Here is a 14,605-nt window from a genome sequence, read left to right as displayed (position 1 = left end):
AACTAAAACAACAACAGTTGTGTAACAGTATCTCGTTGTAATCTGCATTTCTTTGATGACATATAATGTGGAGTATCTTTTCAACTGTTCATTTGCCATCTGTGTATCTTCCTTGGTGAAATGTCTGTTAAGGTCTTAGGCCTATATTTATTTATTTTTGGCTATGTTGGGTTTTCATTGCTAAACATGGGCTTTCTCCAGTTGCAGTGAGTGGGGGCTATTCTCTAGTTGTGGTGTACAGGCTTCACATTGCAGTGGCTCCTGTTTTTGTAAAGCATGGAATCTAAGGTACTCAGGCTTCAGTAGTTGTGGTTGGAGGGCTCCAGAATGCAGGCTCAGTAGTTGTGGTGCACAGGGTTTGTTCTTCCATGACATGTGGAATCTTCTTGGACCAGGCATCGAATCTCTGTCCCCTGCTTTGGCAGGCAGATTCTTTACTGCTGGACCACCAGAGAAGTACCCCATTTTTAAAATTGGGTTATTTGATCTCCTTGTTGAGTTTTAAGTCTGTGCCTTGTCATCTCACTCTCTTACTTTTTGTCTTTTGCACAGCAAAACTTTTAAATTTAATGAAGTACAACTTATCAGTTATTTCTATCATACATTGTGTCTTTGATATTGTATCTAAAAAATCATCACTATATCTGATGTCATCTATATTTTCTACTATGTTGTCTCTTGAGCTTTATATTTTGTCTTTTACTAAGGCCTTTGATCCATTTTGAGTTATTTTCTTTCTTCTATTTTTGACCATGCTTTGCAGCATGTGGGATCTTATTCCCCAACCAGGGATTCAACCCATGTCCCCTGCATTGGTCAGAGTCCTAATCACCAGACTGCCAGGGATGTCCCATTTTGAGTTATTTTTTGTGAACAGGATAAGGTCTGTGTCTAGCTTTTGTGGGGTTTTTTGGTCTGGTTTTTTTTTTTTTTTTTTGCTCATGGATATCTAGTTATTTTAACACCTTTTGTTAAAACTATACTTTCTCCATGTAATTGCTTTTTCTCTTTTGTTGACAATCAGATGACTATATGTGGTTATACTTCTGGGCTTTTTATTCTGTTCCTTTGGATACCACACTGTTTTGATTGTTGTTGTTCAGTTGCTAAGTCATGTCTCACTCTTTGCGACCCCATGAACTGCAGTACACCACGCTTCCCTGTCTTCACTGTCTCCTGGAGTTTGCTCATTTCTGTTAGTCATTTCACTTATTTATAGGCACATACACACATAAAATTGAATACATTGCTGCTATTATTTTGAACAAACTGTTATATGTTAGTTAATTAAGAATAAGAAAAACAAGTTTGTTTTTTTTGAAAAACAAGTTTTTATTTTACCTTCACTTATTCCCTCTTCAGTCCTTCTCTTTCTTTATGTAGATTCAAGTTTCCAACCTACCTTATTTCCCTTCTCCCTAAAGAACTTTTAACATTTCTTGCAAGGGATTCCCTCAAGCTTCGTTTGTCTGAAAGTCTTTATTTCTCCTTCACTTTTTTGGGGAAGAAGTTTATTTTTAAAAATTTTAACTGTGCTAGGTCTTCATTGCAGCACACAGGCTCTTTGTTGGGCATCGAGTTGCAGTGTGCGAGGGCTTCTCTAGTTGTGGCACATAGACTTTAGAGTGTGCAGGTTCAGTAGTTGGTGCACACAGGCTTAGTTGCCCCACAGCATGTGGGATCTTAGTTTCCCAACTAGGGATTGAACCTGGATCCCATGCATTGGAAGGTGGATTCTTAATCACTGGCCCACCAGGGAAGTCCCTCTCTTTCACTTTTGAAGAATAATTTCACAGGGTACATAATTCTTTAAGTTGGTGGTATTTTTTTCTCTCAACACTTTAAATATTTCACTCCACTTTCTTCCTGTTTGCATGGTTTCTGAAAAGAAGTTAGATGTAATTCTTATCTCTCTTACTTTATGGGCAAAGCATTTTATTCCTCTGATTTCTTTAAGAGTTTTTTCTTTATCTTTGATTTCTTTGAGTTAAATTATATGCATGGGTATAATGTTATTGGCATTTATCCACTTCTTATTCTTAGAGCTTCCTGAGTCTGTGATTTAGAGTCTGACATTACTTTGGGAAATTTCTCAGTCATTAATATTTCTTCTGTTCCTTTCTCTTTCTTCTGGTATTCCCATTATGTATATGTTACACCTTTTGTATACCCACAGTCCCTGGATATTCTGTTCTGTTTTGTTTTTGTCATTGTTCTCTTTACTTTTCAATTTTCAAGGATTCTATTGATAGATCCTCTAGCTCAGAGATTCCTCAGCCATGTCCTGTATACTGAGTCCATCAAAGGCATTCTTCATTTCTGTTACAGTGGTTTTAATCCCTGGTATTTCTTTTTGGTTCTTTGTAGGATTTCCATCTCTCTACTTATGTTATTTATCTGTTTTTGCTTGCTGTCTACTTTATCCTTTAGCCCTAGGGTTGCTTGACAACCCTTCTTAGAGTATACTTACTTATGGACAGAGCCAGTATCTTGTAGCTATTAGTGCTAAGCACATACTAGATGTTCAAGTAAATGTCAGACGAGTGGCTTAATGCTCCACTTTACGGTGTGTTACTGTGCTGGTCACATTCTAGTCTCACACGGTGCCGTAAATCAAAATCAGTGTGTTCATAAAACATACTGCAACCTAAAAGATTAGTGCATTTAGGCTTTTTTAGACCAAAGGAAACAGTTTTTAGAGTTTCAGAAATTGCTTTCTTATTCTCTACTATTGAAGCAAGGATTGTTTTGGAAATTAAAAATTGTAATTTCGTTTATTTTACCAAGATACACATAAAGTTTTCTTCTACATCAAATACCTTTTAAAATCAGTGTCCATTTTATTTTTTTTTTCTTCTTTCCATTTATTTTTATTAGTTGGAGGCTAATTACTTTACATCATTGCAGTGGTTTTTGTCATACATTGAAATGAATTAGCCATGGATTTACATGTATTCCCCATCCCGGTCCCCCCTCCCACCTCCCTCTCCACCCGATCCCTCTGGGTCTTCCCAGTGCACCAGGCCTGAGCACTTGTCTCATGCACCCAACCTGGGCTGGTGATCTGTTTCACCCTAGATAATATACATATTTCGATGCTGTTATCTTGAAACATCCCACCCTCGCCTTCTCCCAGAGTCCACAAGTCTGTTCTATACATCTGAGTCTCTTTTTCTGTTTTGCATATAGGGTTATCATTACCATCTTTCTAAATTCCATATATATGTGTTAGTATACTGTAATGGTCTTTATCTTTCTGGCTTACTTCACTCTGTATAATGGGCTCCAGTTTCATCCATCTCATTAGAACTGATTCAAATGAATTCTTTTTAATGGCTGAGTAATATTCCATGGTGTATATGTACCACAGCTTCCTCATCCATTCGTCTGCTGATGGGCATCTAGGTTGCTTCCATGTCCTGGTTATTATAAACAGTGCTGTGATGAACATTGGGTGCATGTGTCTCTTTCAAATCTGGTTTCCTCGGTGTGTATGCTCAGAAGTGGGATTGCTGGGTCATATGTCAGTTCTATTTCCAGCTTTTTAAGAAATCTCCACACTGTTTTCCATAGTGGCTGTACTAACTTGCATTCCCACCAACAGTGTAAGAGGGTTCCCTTTTCTCCACACCCTCTCCAGCATTTACTGCTTGTAGACTTTTGGATAGCAGCCATCCTGACTTGCGTGTAATGGTACCTCATTGTGGTTTTGATTTGCATTTCTCTGATAATGAGTGATGTTGAGCATCTTTTCATGTGTTTTTTAGCCATCTGTATGTCTTCTTTGGAGAAGTGTCTGTTTAGTTCTTTGGCCCATTTTTTGATTGGGTCATTTATTTTTCTGGAGTTGAGCTGGAGGAGTTGCTTGTATATTTTTGAGATTAATCCTTTGTCTGTTGCTTTGTTTGCTATTATTTTCTCCCAATCTGAGGGCTGTCTTTTCACCTTGCTTATAGTTTCCTTTGTTGTGCAAAAGCTTTTAAGTTTCATTAGGTCCCATTTGTTTATTTTTGCTTTTGTTACTAAAATTCTGGGATGTGGGTCATAGAGGATCCTGCTGTGATTTATGTCAGAGAGTGTTTTGCCTATGTTCTCCTCTAGGAGTTTTATAGTTTCTGGTCTTACATTTAGATCTTTAATCCATTTTGAGTTTATTTTCGCGTATGGTGTTAGAAAGTGTTCTAGTTTCATTCTTTTACAAGTGGTTGACCAGTTTTCCCAGCACCACTTGTTAAAGAGGTTGTCTTTTTTCCATTGTATATCCTTGCCTCCTTTGTCGAAGATAAGGTGACCATAGGTTCGTGGATTTAATCAGTGTCCATTTTAGAGCTATATTTAGAGTTAGTGGTGTAAGGATGGTAGTGTGTCCATCTGTGGAATAAATTCAAATCTTTCTCCAAAGAATGTTGTTATGTGCCACAGCATACAAAGGCCATGCATGGATAAAAAGTGATAACCTACCAAAAACCATACATCTATTTTGGCTCTTTAACATCTAAGGATTGTCAAAGCCTATAAGATTTAAAAACAAATTTTAATTGTGAGAAAATATGTGTGTGTGCATGCTAAGTTGCTTCAGTCGTGTTTGGCTCTCTGTGATCCTGTGGACTGCAGCCATTAAGCTCCTCTGTCCACGGGATTCACCAGGCAAGAATACTGGAGTGGGTTGCCATGTCCTCCTCCAGGGGATCTTCCCGACCCAGAGATTGAACCTGCGTCTCTTGTATCTCTGGTATTGGCAGGCAGGTTCTTTACCACTAGTGCTGAAATATACTATCTTAACCACTCTTGAATGTAGCTCAGTAGTGTTTAGTACATTCACATTTCTGTATAACCAATCTCCAGAACTCTTTTCACCTTGTACAATGAAACTGAAACTCTTTACACATCAAATAACTCTTATTCCCTCTTCCCTCAGCCCTTGGCAACTATCATTCTGCTTTCTGTCTCAGTGAATTTGACTGTTGTCACTACCTCATATAGGTGGAATCATACATACTTGTCTTTTTGTGACTGTCTTATTTAACTTAGTGTACTGTCCTTGAAGTTGATCCATGTTGCATGCATCCAAATTTTCTTGCTTTTGGGACTTCCCTGGTGTGTCCCAGGGACTTTCCCAGTGGCTAAGACTCCATGCCCCCAATGCAGGGAGACTGAGTTTGATCCCTGGTAGGTGAAGTAGATCTCACCTGCCGCAACTAAAACTCAGAGCAGCCAAATAAATAAATAAATATTTAAAAAAGTTTTTCCTTTCTTTGAAAGGCTGAATAATGTTACATTGTATGCATATACCACATTTTATTTATTCATTCATCTGTTGATGGACACGGGTTGCTTCCACCTTTTGGCTATTATGAATAATGCTGCTATCAACATAGGTATGCAGATATCTCTTCAAGACCCTGCTTTTAGTTCTTTTAGATTTAAACCCACAAGTGGAATTCCTAGATCATATGGTAGTTCTATTTTTCATTTTTGTAGTAACATTCATATTGTTTTCCATAGCAGCTGCACCATTTTGCATTATTTTTTATTTTTTGATGGTAGTTATCCTAATGAGTGTAAGATGGTGTCTCATTGTGGTTTTGATTTGTAATTCTTTAATGAATAGATGTAGAACATATTTTCATGTGCTTGTTGGCAGTTTGTGTATCTTTTTTGAGAAATGTCTATCCATATCCTTTGGCCATTTTTAAAAAAAATTTATTTATTTATTTTTAGTTATGATGGGTCTTCATTGCTTTGTATGGGCTTTATCTAGTTGCAGTGAATGGAGGCTACTCTTTGTTGTGGTGTGTGGATTTCTCATTGTGGTGCTTCTCGTTGCAGAGCACAGGCTCTAGGCACACAGGCTTTAGTAGTTGTAGCACATGGACTCAGTAGTTGTGGCTCCCCGGTTCTAGAGCACTGGCTCAATAGTTTTGGCTCATGGGCTTAGTTGCTCCGTGGCATGTGGAACTTCCCAGACCAGGGATCAAACCTGTGTTTCTTGCATTACAAGGCAAATTCTTATCTACTCTGCCACCAGGGCAGTCCCTTTGCCCAACTTTTTTTTTCCTGTGCCCAATTTTTAATGTGTGTTTTTTAGTTGTAGGAGTTCTTTATGTTGTCTCAATATTAGCCCCTTATCAGATATATTATTTTTTTCCCATTGCTTTTTCACTGTTGATTGTGTCTATACACTACAAGTTACTTTTAAAGAGCTGATTTGGTGTAAAGATGTTATATTAGTAATCATGGAAATACAAATTATAATAATGGTGTTATTATATAAATTATATATTATATAAATGTTATATGATTATATGTATTATATAAGTTAAATTATATATATTATATACATTGTTACAATATTTACCCATTAGATCAACTTTTGGCAAGAATGTGAGGAAACATAGCTTCCTGTGTTGCTGGGTAGGAGTATAAATTGGTACAGCCACTTTTGAAGGCATGTTGGCTCTATCTATCTTCATTTAAAATGTTTCTACTCTATGAACTAATTATTCCATTTCTAGAGAAACATTCTCACATATATACAGGAAAATAAGTACATGACTATTTCTTTTTTTGTGTGTGACTATTTCTTTTTGTGTGTGTGACTATTTCTTAAAACATCCTTTTTAATTGGGAAAAAACTGAATTGCCAACAATAGCATAATTATTTAATAAACTATGAGAGCATATATCTCAACCTCTCTCTCTCTCTCTCTCTCTCTCTCTCTCTCTCTCTCTATATATATATATATATATATATATATATATATATATATGCTGTGCTTAGTCACGCAGTCGTGTCCAACTCTTTGTGACCCCATGGACTGTAGCCCTCCAGGCTCCTCTGTCCATGGAGATTCTCCAGGCAAGAATACTGGAGTGGGTTGCTATGCCTTCCTCCAGGGGATCTTCCCAACCCAGGGATTGAACCCAGGTCTCCCGCATTGCAGGCGGATCCTTTACCATATGAGCCACCCATATATATATATGGCGCTTCCCTGGTGTGTATATATATACACATATACTGTTATGGATAGATCTCTCAAACATGGTTGAATAAAAAAAGCAAAATGAAATGCAGAATGTTTCAGTTAATATGATACCATTTTTTTAAAATAAGGCAGACACAAAACAATATTATGTTTTCTGTTGGTATATACACATGTATGTGAATAAATTCAGAAAGGTCTATAAATGGTAATAGTGGCTGGCAGAATGGACTGGAGTTGGTCTGTATAACCCTGTAATTTTTTGTTTTTAATTTCATACAGGAAATGGATTTCATATATTACATAGGTCTTTTAGACACATATGTATATATGTATGTTTTAAATCCAAAGGTGGTATAGTAGTGGCTGCTTATCCACAGGGGATACATTCTAAGACTCTGAAACTGCAAATAGTATAGAACCCTATATGTAACTTTTTTTTCCTATACATACATATGTACATACCTACTTATGATAAAATTTAACTTATAAATTAGGCACAGTAAGAGTATCAATAATAATAACAAAATAGAAGAATTAAAACAATATAGGCTCAGATGGTAAAGAAGGTGCCTGCAATGCAAGAGACCCAGGTTTGATCCCTTGGTTGGGAAAATCCCCTGGAGAAGGGAATGACAACCTACTCCAGTATTCTTGCCTGGGAAATCCCATGGATGGAGGAGCCTGATGGTCTACAGTCCACGGGGTCATAAAGTGTCTGGATGACTGAGCGACTACAGATTCACTGTAATGAAAGTTATGTGAGTGTGGTCTCTCTCACAATATATTATTATACAAATTTATCTTTTCTATCTTGATTAAGCACTTACCACTTACTGTAATTTTTGCAGTGGAACAGCAAAGTTAGCACAGATTTCTTTTCCTTTACGATTTCATGAATATAGCAACCTCAGCAAGTGATTTTTTTTTTCTGTCCTTATTGAGAGCTTTCACCTTTCCACTTAAAGGAAGCACTTTATGGCTTCTCTTTGGCATATCTGAATTTCCAACATCACTATTCTTGTGTTTTGGGGCATTATTAAGTAAAATAAGGGTTACTTGAATACAAGCATTGTGATATCACAACAGTTGATCTGAAAACCAAGACAGCTACTAAGTGACTAATGAGTGGGATATGCTGGACAAAGGGATCATTCACATCCTGGGTAAGATGGTGAGAGATTTCATCACACTGCTCAGAACGGCTGCAATTTAAAAATTTTGAATTGTTTATTTCTGGAATTCTCCATTTAGTATTTTTAGACTGCAGTTGACCACGGGTAACTTAAACTTTAGAAAGTGAAACTGTGGACAAGTGGGGACTACCATATAAATAAACAACTATTGAAGAGTTTGGTTTAAAATTTGGGAAGCACTTTGGCGGCATGAACACTACTCAGGGTCTGGTTCTTAGTTTTGCGGACTCAAACTGAATTTTTAACAGCGTAGCCAGAATTTATCTAGCTCTGCAGACTTTGTGTACACTCGCCAAACCATAAAAATCCATGGACATTGGTAACCAAAGAGCTAATTTTTAAATTCACTAATTCAGCATCTTTTACTGCCCAGAAAGCCAAACTAATCATATACCTAATCAGTATACCCTCTAAAACTACTTTTAGAAGGGTTACTCTTAAGTATAGAATCAAAGCAAGGGAGTGGGTTATTTTATTGGTTGATGTCTTCAAGTTATAGTTATTTTATAGAAGCCAATCTCTGTTAAAGGGTTACCTGCTGAGGGTACCTGAATGCTTGCATCTGTTGGTGAACATCTTTTCCCTGTTAACATTTTCTATTTTCTACAAGTATTATCACATCAGGAAAGATACAATGCAAATGAGTAGGTCATAGATCCTTTACCTTAGCAATTCCAGTGTTATCTTAAGAAAACCATGGTCTCATGACAGAGAAATGTTATGTTTATCACTAAATACTTATTAACTTTTTAGAATTGACTATTTCTGCCAGTTGGCTACCATTTTGTATTGGTTTTCCCTACAATAGAGCACTCTCTTACCCCGATCTTGTTTCCTCCACATTAAGAATGTGCTCTATTTGAAGCTTACCTAAGCTGCTGCTGCTGCTGCTAAGTCGCTTCAGTCGTGTCTAACTCTGTGCGACCCCATAGACGGCAGCCCACCAGGCTCCCCCGTCCCTGGGATTCTCCAGGCAAGAACACTGGAGTGGGTTGCCGTTTCCTTCTCCAATGCATGAAAGTGAAAAGTGAAAGTGAAGTCGCTCAGTCGTGTCTGACTCTTCGCGACCCCCGTGGACTGCAGCCTACCAGGCTTCTCCGTCCATGGGATTTTCCAGGCAAGAGTACTGGAGTGGGGTGCCATTGCCTTCTCCTCTTACCTAAGCTACATGAGACAATTTTAGTTCTCATAAATGTATTCTTTTTTTGCATAATCTCTGAACAGATTAAAGTAATTGTGGTATGGGAAATTTTCCATTTTAAAGGAGTAAAATGTAGGTTTCTTAGCTAGGAATTTATATTTTGTCAGTAAAGTGTACTAGTTAAGGTCACAAGCAGCCTTGGGTTTGACTCTTGGCTCCATAACTTACCACTTTCCTTAGATGAATCACTTAACCCACCTAAACCTGGGCTTATTTGTCTTTGTAAAATGCCTAAATTTCAAGATATTTGCTGTTAAGATTATTTTTTTGGTAATTTGTATTTTCATGAACTACTTTTTGTTCAGCTAAACATGAATTCAGCTCCAACTTTCATCAACTTTCCTGCAAAAGGGAAGCCCAAACGGGGTGATACATATGAGTTGCAGGTGCGTGGATTTTCAGCTGAGCAGATTGCCCGGTGGATTGCTGACAGAACTGATGTCAATGTAAGTTTCCTTGCTTTGTAGAAAGTTACTTTGTCATTATCCACTTATTCTTCTGGGAGGTCCTAATTGGTCTCGTCCTCATATCACTGAGATGGTGATAGTTTGTCAGTCCCTTTATAAGTAGCATTTAACAGAATCATCCTGATGAAAGAGTGATGTTAAAACATCCTCTATTACTTAGTCAACTCAGCATGGAAACCACTCTTTCATCCTTATTAAATCCATGGTGTATCTAGTTGTACTTGGCAAATACTTCTTAATCTAAAAGATGTATATGTGTGCTCAGTCGCTTCAGTCGTGTCCAGCTCTTTGCAGCACCATGGACTGTAGCCCGCCAGGCTCCCCTGCCCATGGGATTCTCCAGGCAGGAATACTGGAGTGGGTTGCTGTTTCCTCCTCCAGGGGATCTTTACAACCCAGGGTTCAAACCCTTGTCTCCTGCATCTCCTGCCTTGGCTGGTGGATTCTTTACCACTAGCGCCACCTGGAAAGTCCCTAAAAGATGTTATGTTGTGGTTAAAAAGAATATTGCATCCATTCCCTTTTAGGATACATTGTAGGCTATTTTAATAAGGATGAAAAGAAAAAGTGTGATTTTTCATGAAAGTAACCACACTAATTTTGATTGTTTTCATTTCAAATTATTTTGATCTATATACTTAATGAATAAATTTCATACTGTAAAATGTTTTTCTCTCCTTTTCATTAGATTAGAGTAATTAGACCCCCAAATTATGCTGGTCCCCTTATGTTGGGATTGCTTTTGGCTGTTATTGGTGGACTTGTGTATCTTCGAAGGAGCAATATGGAATTTCTCTTTAATAAAACTGGATGGGCTTTTGCGGCTCTGGTGAGTGAATGTTGGAAGAAAAATTGTTTAGATAAAACTTCTAATATTACATTGTTATGTGGCATTTTATTTATTTCTTACCTGTGGAAAAAGATTTTATGTATTGATATTTTTATTTTATACCTTAAAAACAGTTTGTTTCCTCCATTATCTCATTAGGATGGCAAGAACTTGAAGTAACTCCTTGTACCTAGTTTTTATTCAACCTGAAAGACTGTCACCCCTATGAAAATCTCCATTTTTTTAAACCATTCTTCTAAAAGGCTTTTCAGTATTCAATTTTAAACTTGTATCAATTTGTTTATAATTTTGAAACAGTGTTTTCCTTTCAAAGTAAATATTGATTCTTGTGATCCTTATGATGAAATATAAGCTTTTTGTCATTTATCTGGAAATTTTTTTTTCATATATTACTTGAGAGGATATATTTTTCATATACCTGTTAATCTAATTAAAATGGGACCATACCATATTATATGAGTATTTCGTTACTTTTTGTTTCCTAGTGTTTTGTGCTTGCTATGACATCTGGTCAAATGTGGAACCATATAAGAGGACCACCGTATGCTCATAAGAATCCCCACACGGGGCATGTGGTAAGGGAAGTCCAGGATTTCTTTACATTATATACCAAAGTTAACCTTAATGATTAATATCCTGTGAGATCAGTGCTAGTATATGAAGGAACTAGATTTAGTTTTGACTTTTGAATCGCTCTGTATTAATGAATTTTGATTGCTAAAAAGACTGTGCCATACTCTTAAACGGGGGAAGTTTTTTTTTTATCCCTTTTGGTGAGTTCTTTTGAGTAAGCTGGCTAAGAGTGAAAGTCAGTCTTCAGCTAAATAGAATAATTGATCAAGTACTTGATGATTTACTGTTTCTAGGCACTGTGCTAGGTATTATTAGATACAGTGATAAGAAAAATGTAGTCCCTGTTTTCATAGAGTTTATATTATTTTACCTCATGGTCTTGTACACTAAAATACTAGTTTTCTCATATATTCTGTTGTGGAAAACGTAGTATAAGTATAGTGAATAAATACAAATATATATAAGTATGAGTAAATAATAAATAACACAGAGATAGCTTTTATTTTAGTCAAACTTTTTACTGGTGAATTCTACAGATCCAATGTTTACATACATCAGATGAATTAATAATTTCATAGTGTTTTAAAATAGCCAATTTTAGGGTTACATTACCAAATTTTAACATTTATTTAAAGATTAAATTTTGTCTTCTTTTCCCCCAGAATTATATCCATGGAAGCAGCCAAGCTCAATTTGTAGCTGAAACACACATTGTTCTTCTGTTCAGTATCCTCTTTATAATAAGTTCTTGATGCCACATTTACTTTGTCTATTTTCTCACTTTCCAATATTTTCTCTGTAACATTTGGTTGAGGCTGCTGTCTTATTAATGCAAGTCATAATATCTTTGGAATTATATTACTGTGTCACTTGCCCTAGCCCAATCAACTGAAGACCTCTAGGGACAAACCTGCAGTCTGATAAAGCCAAGTTTATTGGATCATTGCTACAAGGGAGACTATAAATCAGAGGAATCATGGGGTTTCTTACCTAAGGAAAGATAGAGTTGTTATAGGACTTAGGAAAAGATGGTGCTTAGATGAAATGTAAATGAAGCAATGTTTTGATGAGCTCAAAGCAAAGCCAGGCTAAGTGTAAAGGAGTCAGTGTCAAGTCTGGACTGAGGTGGATCCAGGATTTTGTTTCCTGGAAACTACAAAGTTCAGATAAATGTACACTTTGTTTTCAGAAACTCCTTTTTTTTCATTTATTTTTATTAGTTGGAGGCTAATTACTTTACAATATTGTAGTGGTTTTTGCCATACATTGACATGAATCAGCCATGGATTTACATGTGTTCCCCATCCTGATCCCCCCTCCCATCTCCCTCCCCATCCCATCCCTTTGGGTCTTCCCAGTGCACCAGCCCTGAGCACTTGTCTCATGCATCCAACCTGGGCTGGTGATCTGTGAAACTCCTTTTTTGAAGCTCTGTCACTTTGGTTCTGAATTGAGGCTACTTAGAAATTGTACTTGTAGATCGTGTGACTTAAATCCTCCAGGTAAGAATGGAATATTTCCTTCTTACTGATGTAGTTCAAATCAGTTTATAATTTTAGATTACAGTGTTCCTCATTGAGTAGGAAAGCAGTAGTTACTCAAAGATGGAGTTTGTTTTGACATTTACAGCTGCAGTGTGTCTTAGGGAAAAATATTATTTCCCGTGAATTATGCAGCTACTTTATATGTGTGTTTTCCCGTCCTCTGTCCCATAGGACAGATTTTTACTTTCTCACATCTGAAAATAGATGTCTCTGTAAACTGCAAAGGTAGATAACAGTGATATGAGATAGGTAAGAGTATACATTTCTTAGTATTACTGAACATAGTTTACCTACCTGATTGCATAAGCAGTGACTCTGTGAAACAGATCAACAAGGTGAACAGATGTAATGTTCTTTTAAGTTGTGCGAACAGGCAAGGGGTCCTGGTATTGACATATTGTAATCAGTTGTAGCCCAGACGGTTAGAGAATCTGCCCAGTGACTTGATGGTAATGTCATTTGCCCTGCTTTGTGTCATCTGGATGGTTTAGAGGAATTCCAGTTTTTTGTAGTTATAGACATACTTTTCATACAGTTTAGCTTTTTAGTGTATTATAAGCATTTAATAAATTTTGTATGGCCTTCATAGTTATGAAATGCATGAGAATTACAGAAAAATAAGAAAATATAAGCAAGGAAAAGGAAAATAGTCACCATTATCAAATGTCCTCCAGGGGATCTTCCCAACCCAGGAATCAAACCCAGGTCTCTCGCATTATGGGCAGATTCTTTACTATCTGAGCCACCAGGAAAGTCCATAATGGATATATCATAATTCAGTTATTCTCTATTGGTGAATATTGCAAAAAATGTTTTCTTGCACATAAAAATAATTGATGGACTTCCCTGGCAGTTCAGTGGTTAAGACTCTATGCTTCCATTGCAGGGGGCACAGGCTTAATCCCTGACCAGGAAACTAAGAAATCTACATGCCTCACAGCACAGCCACCCCCCAATAGAGGGTAGGAAATACATATGTGCCAGAAATACATATGTACTATGCTATCCCTGGCAAGTCCTAATTATTGTTATGTATTATTTTTTTAAACTGCTATTTCAGTAGGAAAAGAAATTGTTTAAATATAATTTGGACAATAATAATCAAAGTAACTTAAACATTTCTTCACAATTCTATAATTATGTTTAATTTTATGCAAATATCTTTGTCTTTATCATCTATGATACACTTTATTTTACTGGCTCTTTTATTTTTATTTTTTATTGAGGTATCATTGATTTACAATATTGTGTTGGTTTCAGGTATACAGATAGTGATTCAGGTTTTTTTAGGTTATATTCCATTGTAGGTTATTACAGGATTTTGAATATAATTCCCTGTGCTATAAGTAAATCCTTGTTGCTTATCTATTTTATATATAGTAGCTTGTATTTGTTAATCCCATAGCCCTAATTTGTCCTTCCCTCCCTCTTCCCTTTCATAATCAAGTTTGTTTTCTATGCCTATGAGCCTGTTTCTGTTTCATACATGGATTTATATATATATATATAATGTACCATGCTCATGCTTAGTTGCTCAGTCATTTGTGACTCTTTTTGCGACCCCACGGACTGTAGTCCACCAGGCTCCTCTGTCCATGGGATTCTCCAGGCAGGAATACTGGATTGGGTAGCCAGTCCCTTCTCCAGAGGATCATCTTGGTCCAGAGATCGAACCTGGATCTCCTCCATTGCAGGCAGATTCTTTACTATCTGAGCCACCAGGGAAGCCCTATATACATATATATATATATATATACACCCATATATGTGCATATACTCCCTTCCCCCACA

General features: G+C 36.7%; 1 protein-coding gene across 1 annotated transcript in view; it reads left to right on the top strand.

The window, feature by feature from the left end:
• Positions 1-14,605, top strand: part of MAGT1 (magnesium transporter 1) — a 49,364-nt gene that overhangs the window by 21,583 nt on the left and 13,176 nt on the right. Inside the window, exons 4-7 of the mRNA XM_020881900.2 lie at positions 9,686-9,826; positions 10,536-10,676; positions 11,183-11,272; positions 11,933-11,996. Of these exons, the coding sequence (XP_020737559.1) occupies positions 9,686-9,826; positions 10,536-10,676; positions 11,183-11,272; positions 11,933-11,996 (436 nt within the window). The remainder of the gene's footprint in view (positions 1-9,685; positions 9,827-10,535; positions 10,677-11,182; positions 11,273-11,932; positions 11,997-14,605) is intronic.

This window comes from Odocoileus virginianus, chromosome X (genome assembly GCF_023699985.2).
Source record: "Odocoileus virginianus isolate 20LAN1187 ecotype Illinois chromosome X, Ovbor_1.2, whole genome shotgun sequence".
NCBI lineage: Eukaryota > Metazoa > Chordata > Mammalia > Artiodactyla > Cervidae > Odocoileus > Odocoileus virginianus.
This window is presented reverse-complemented; position numbering and strand designations above follow the sequence as displayed.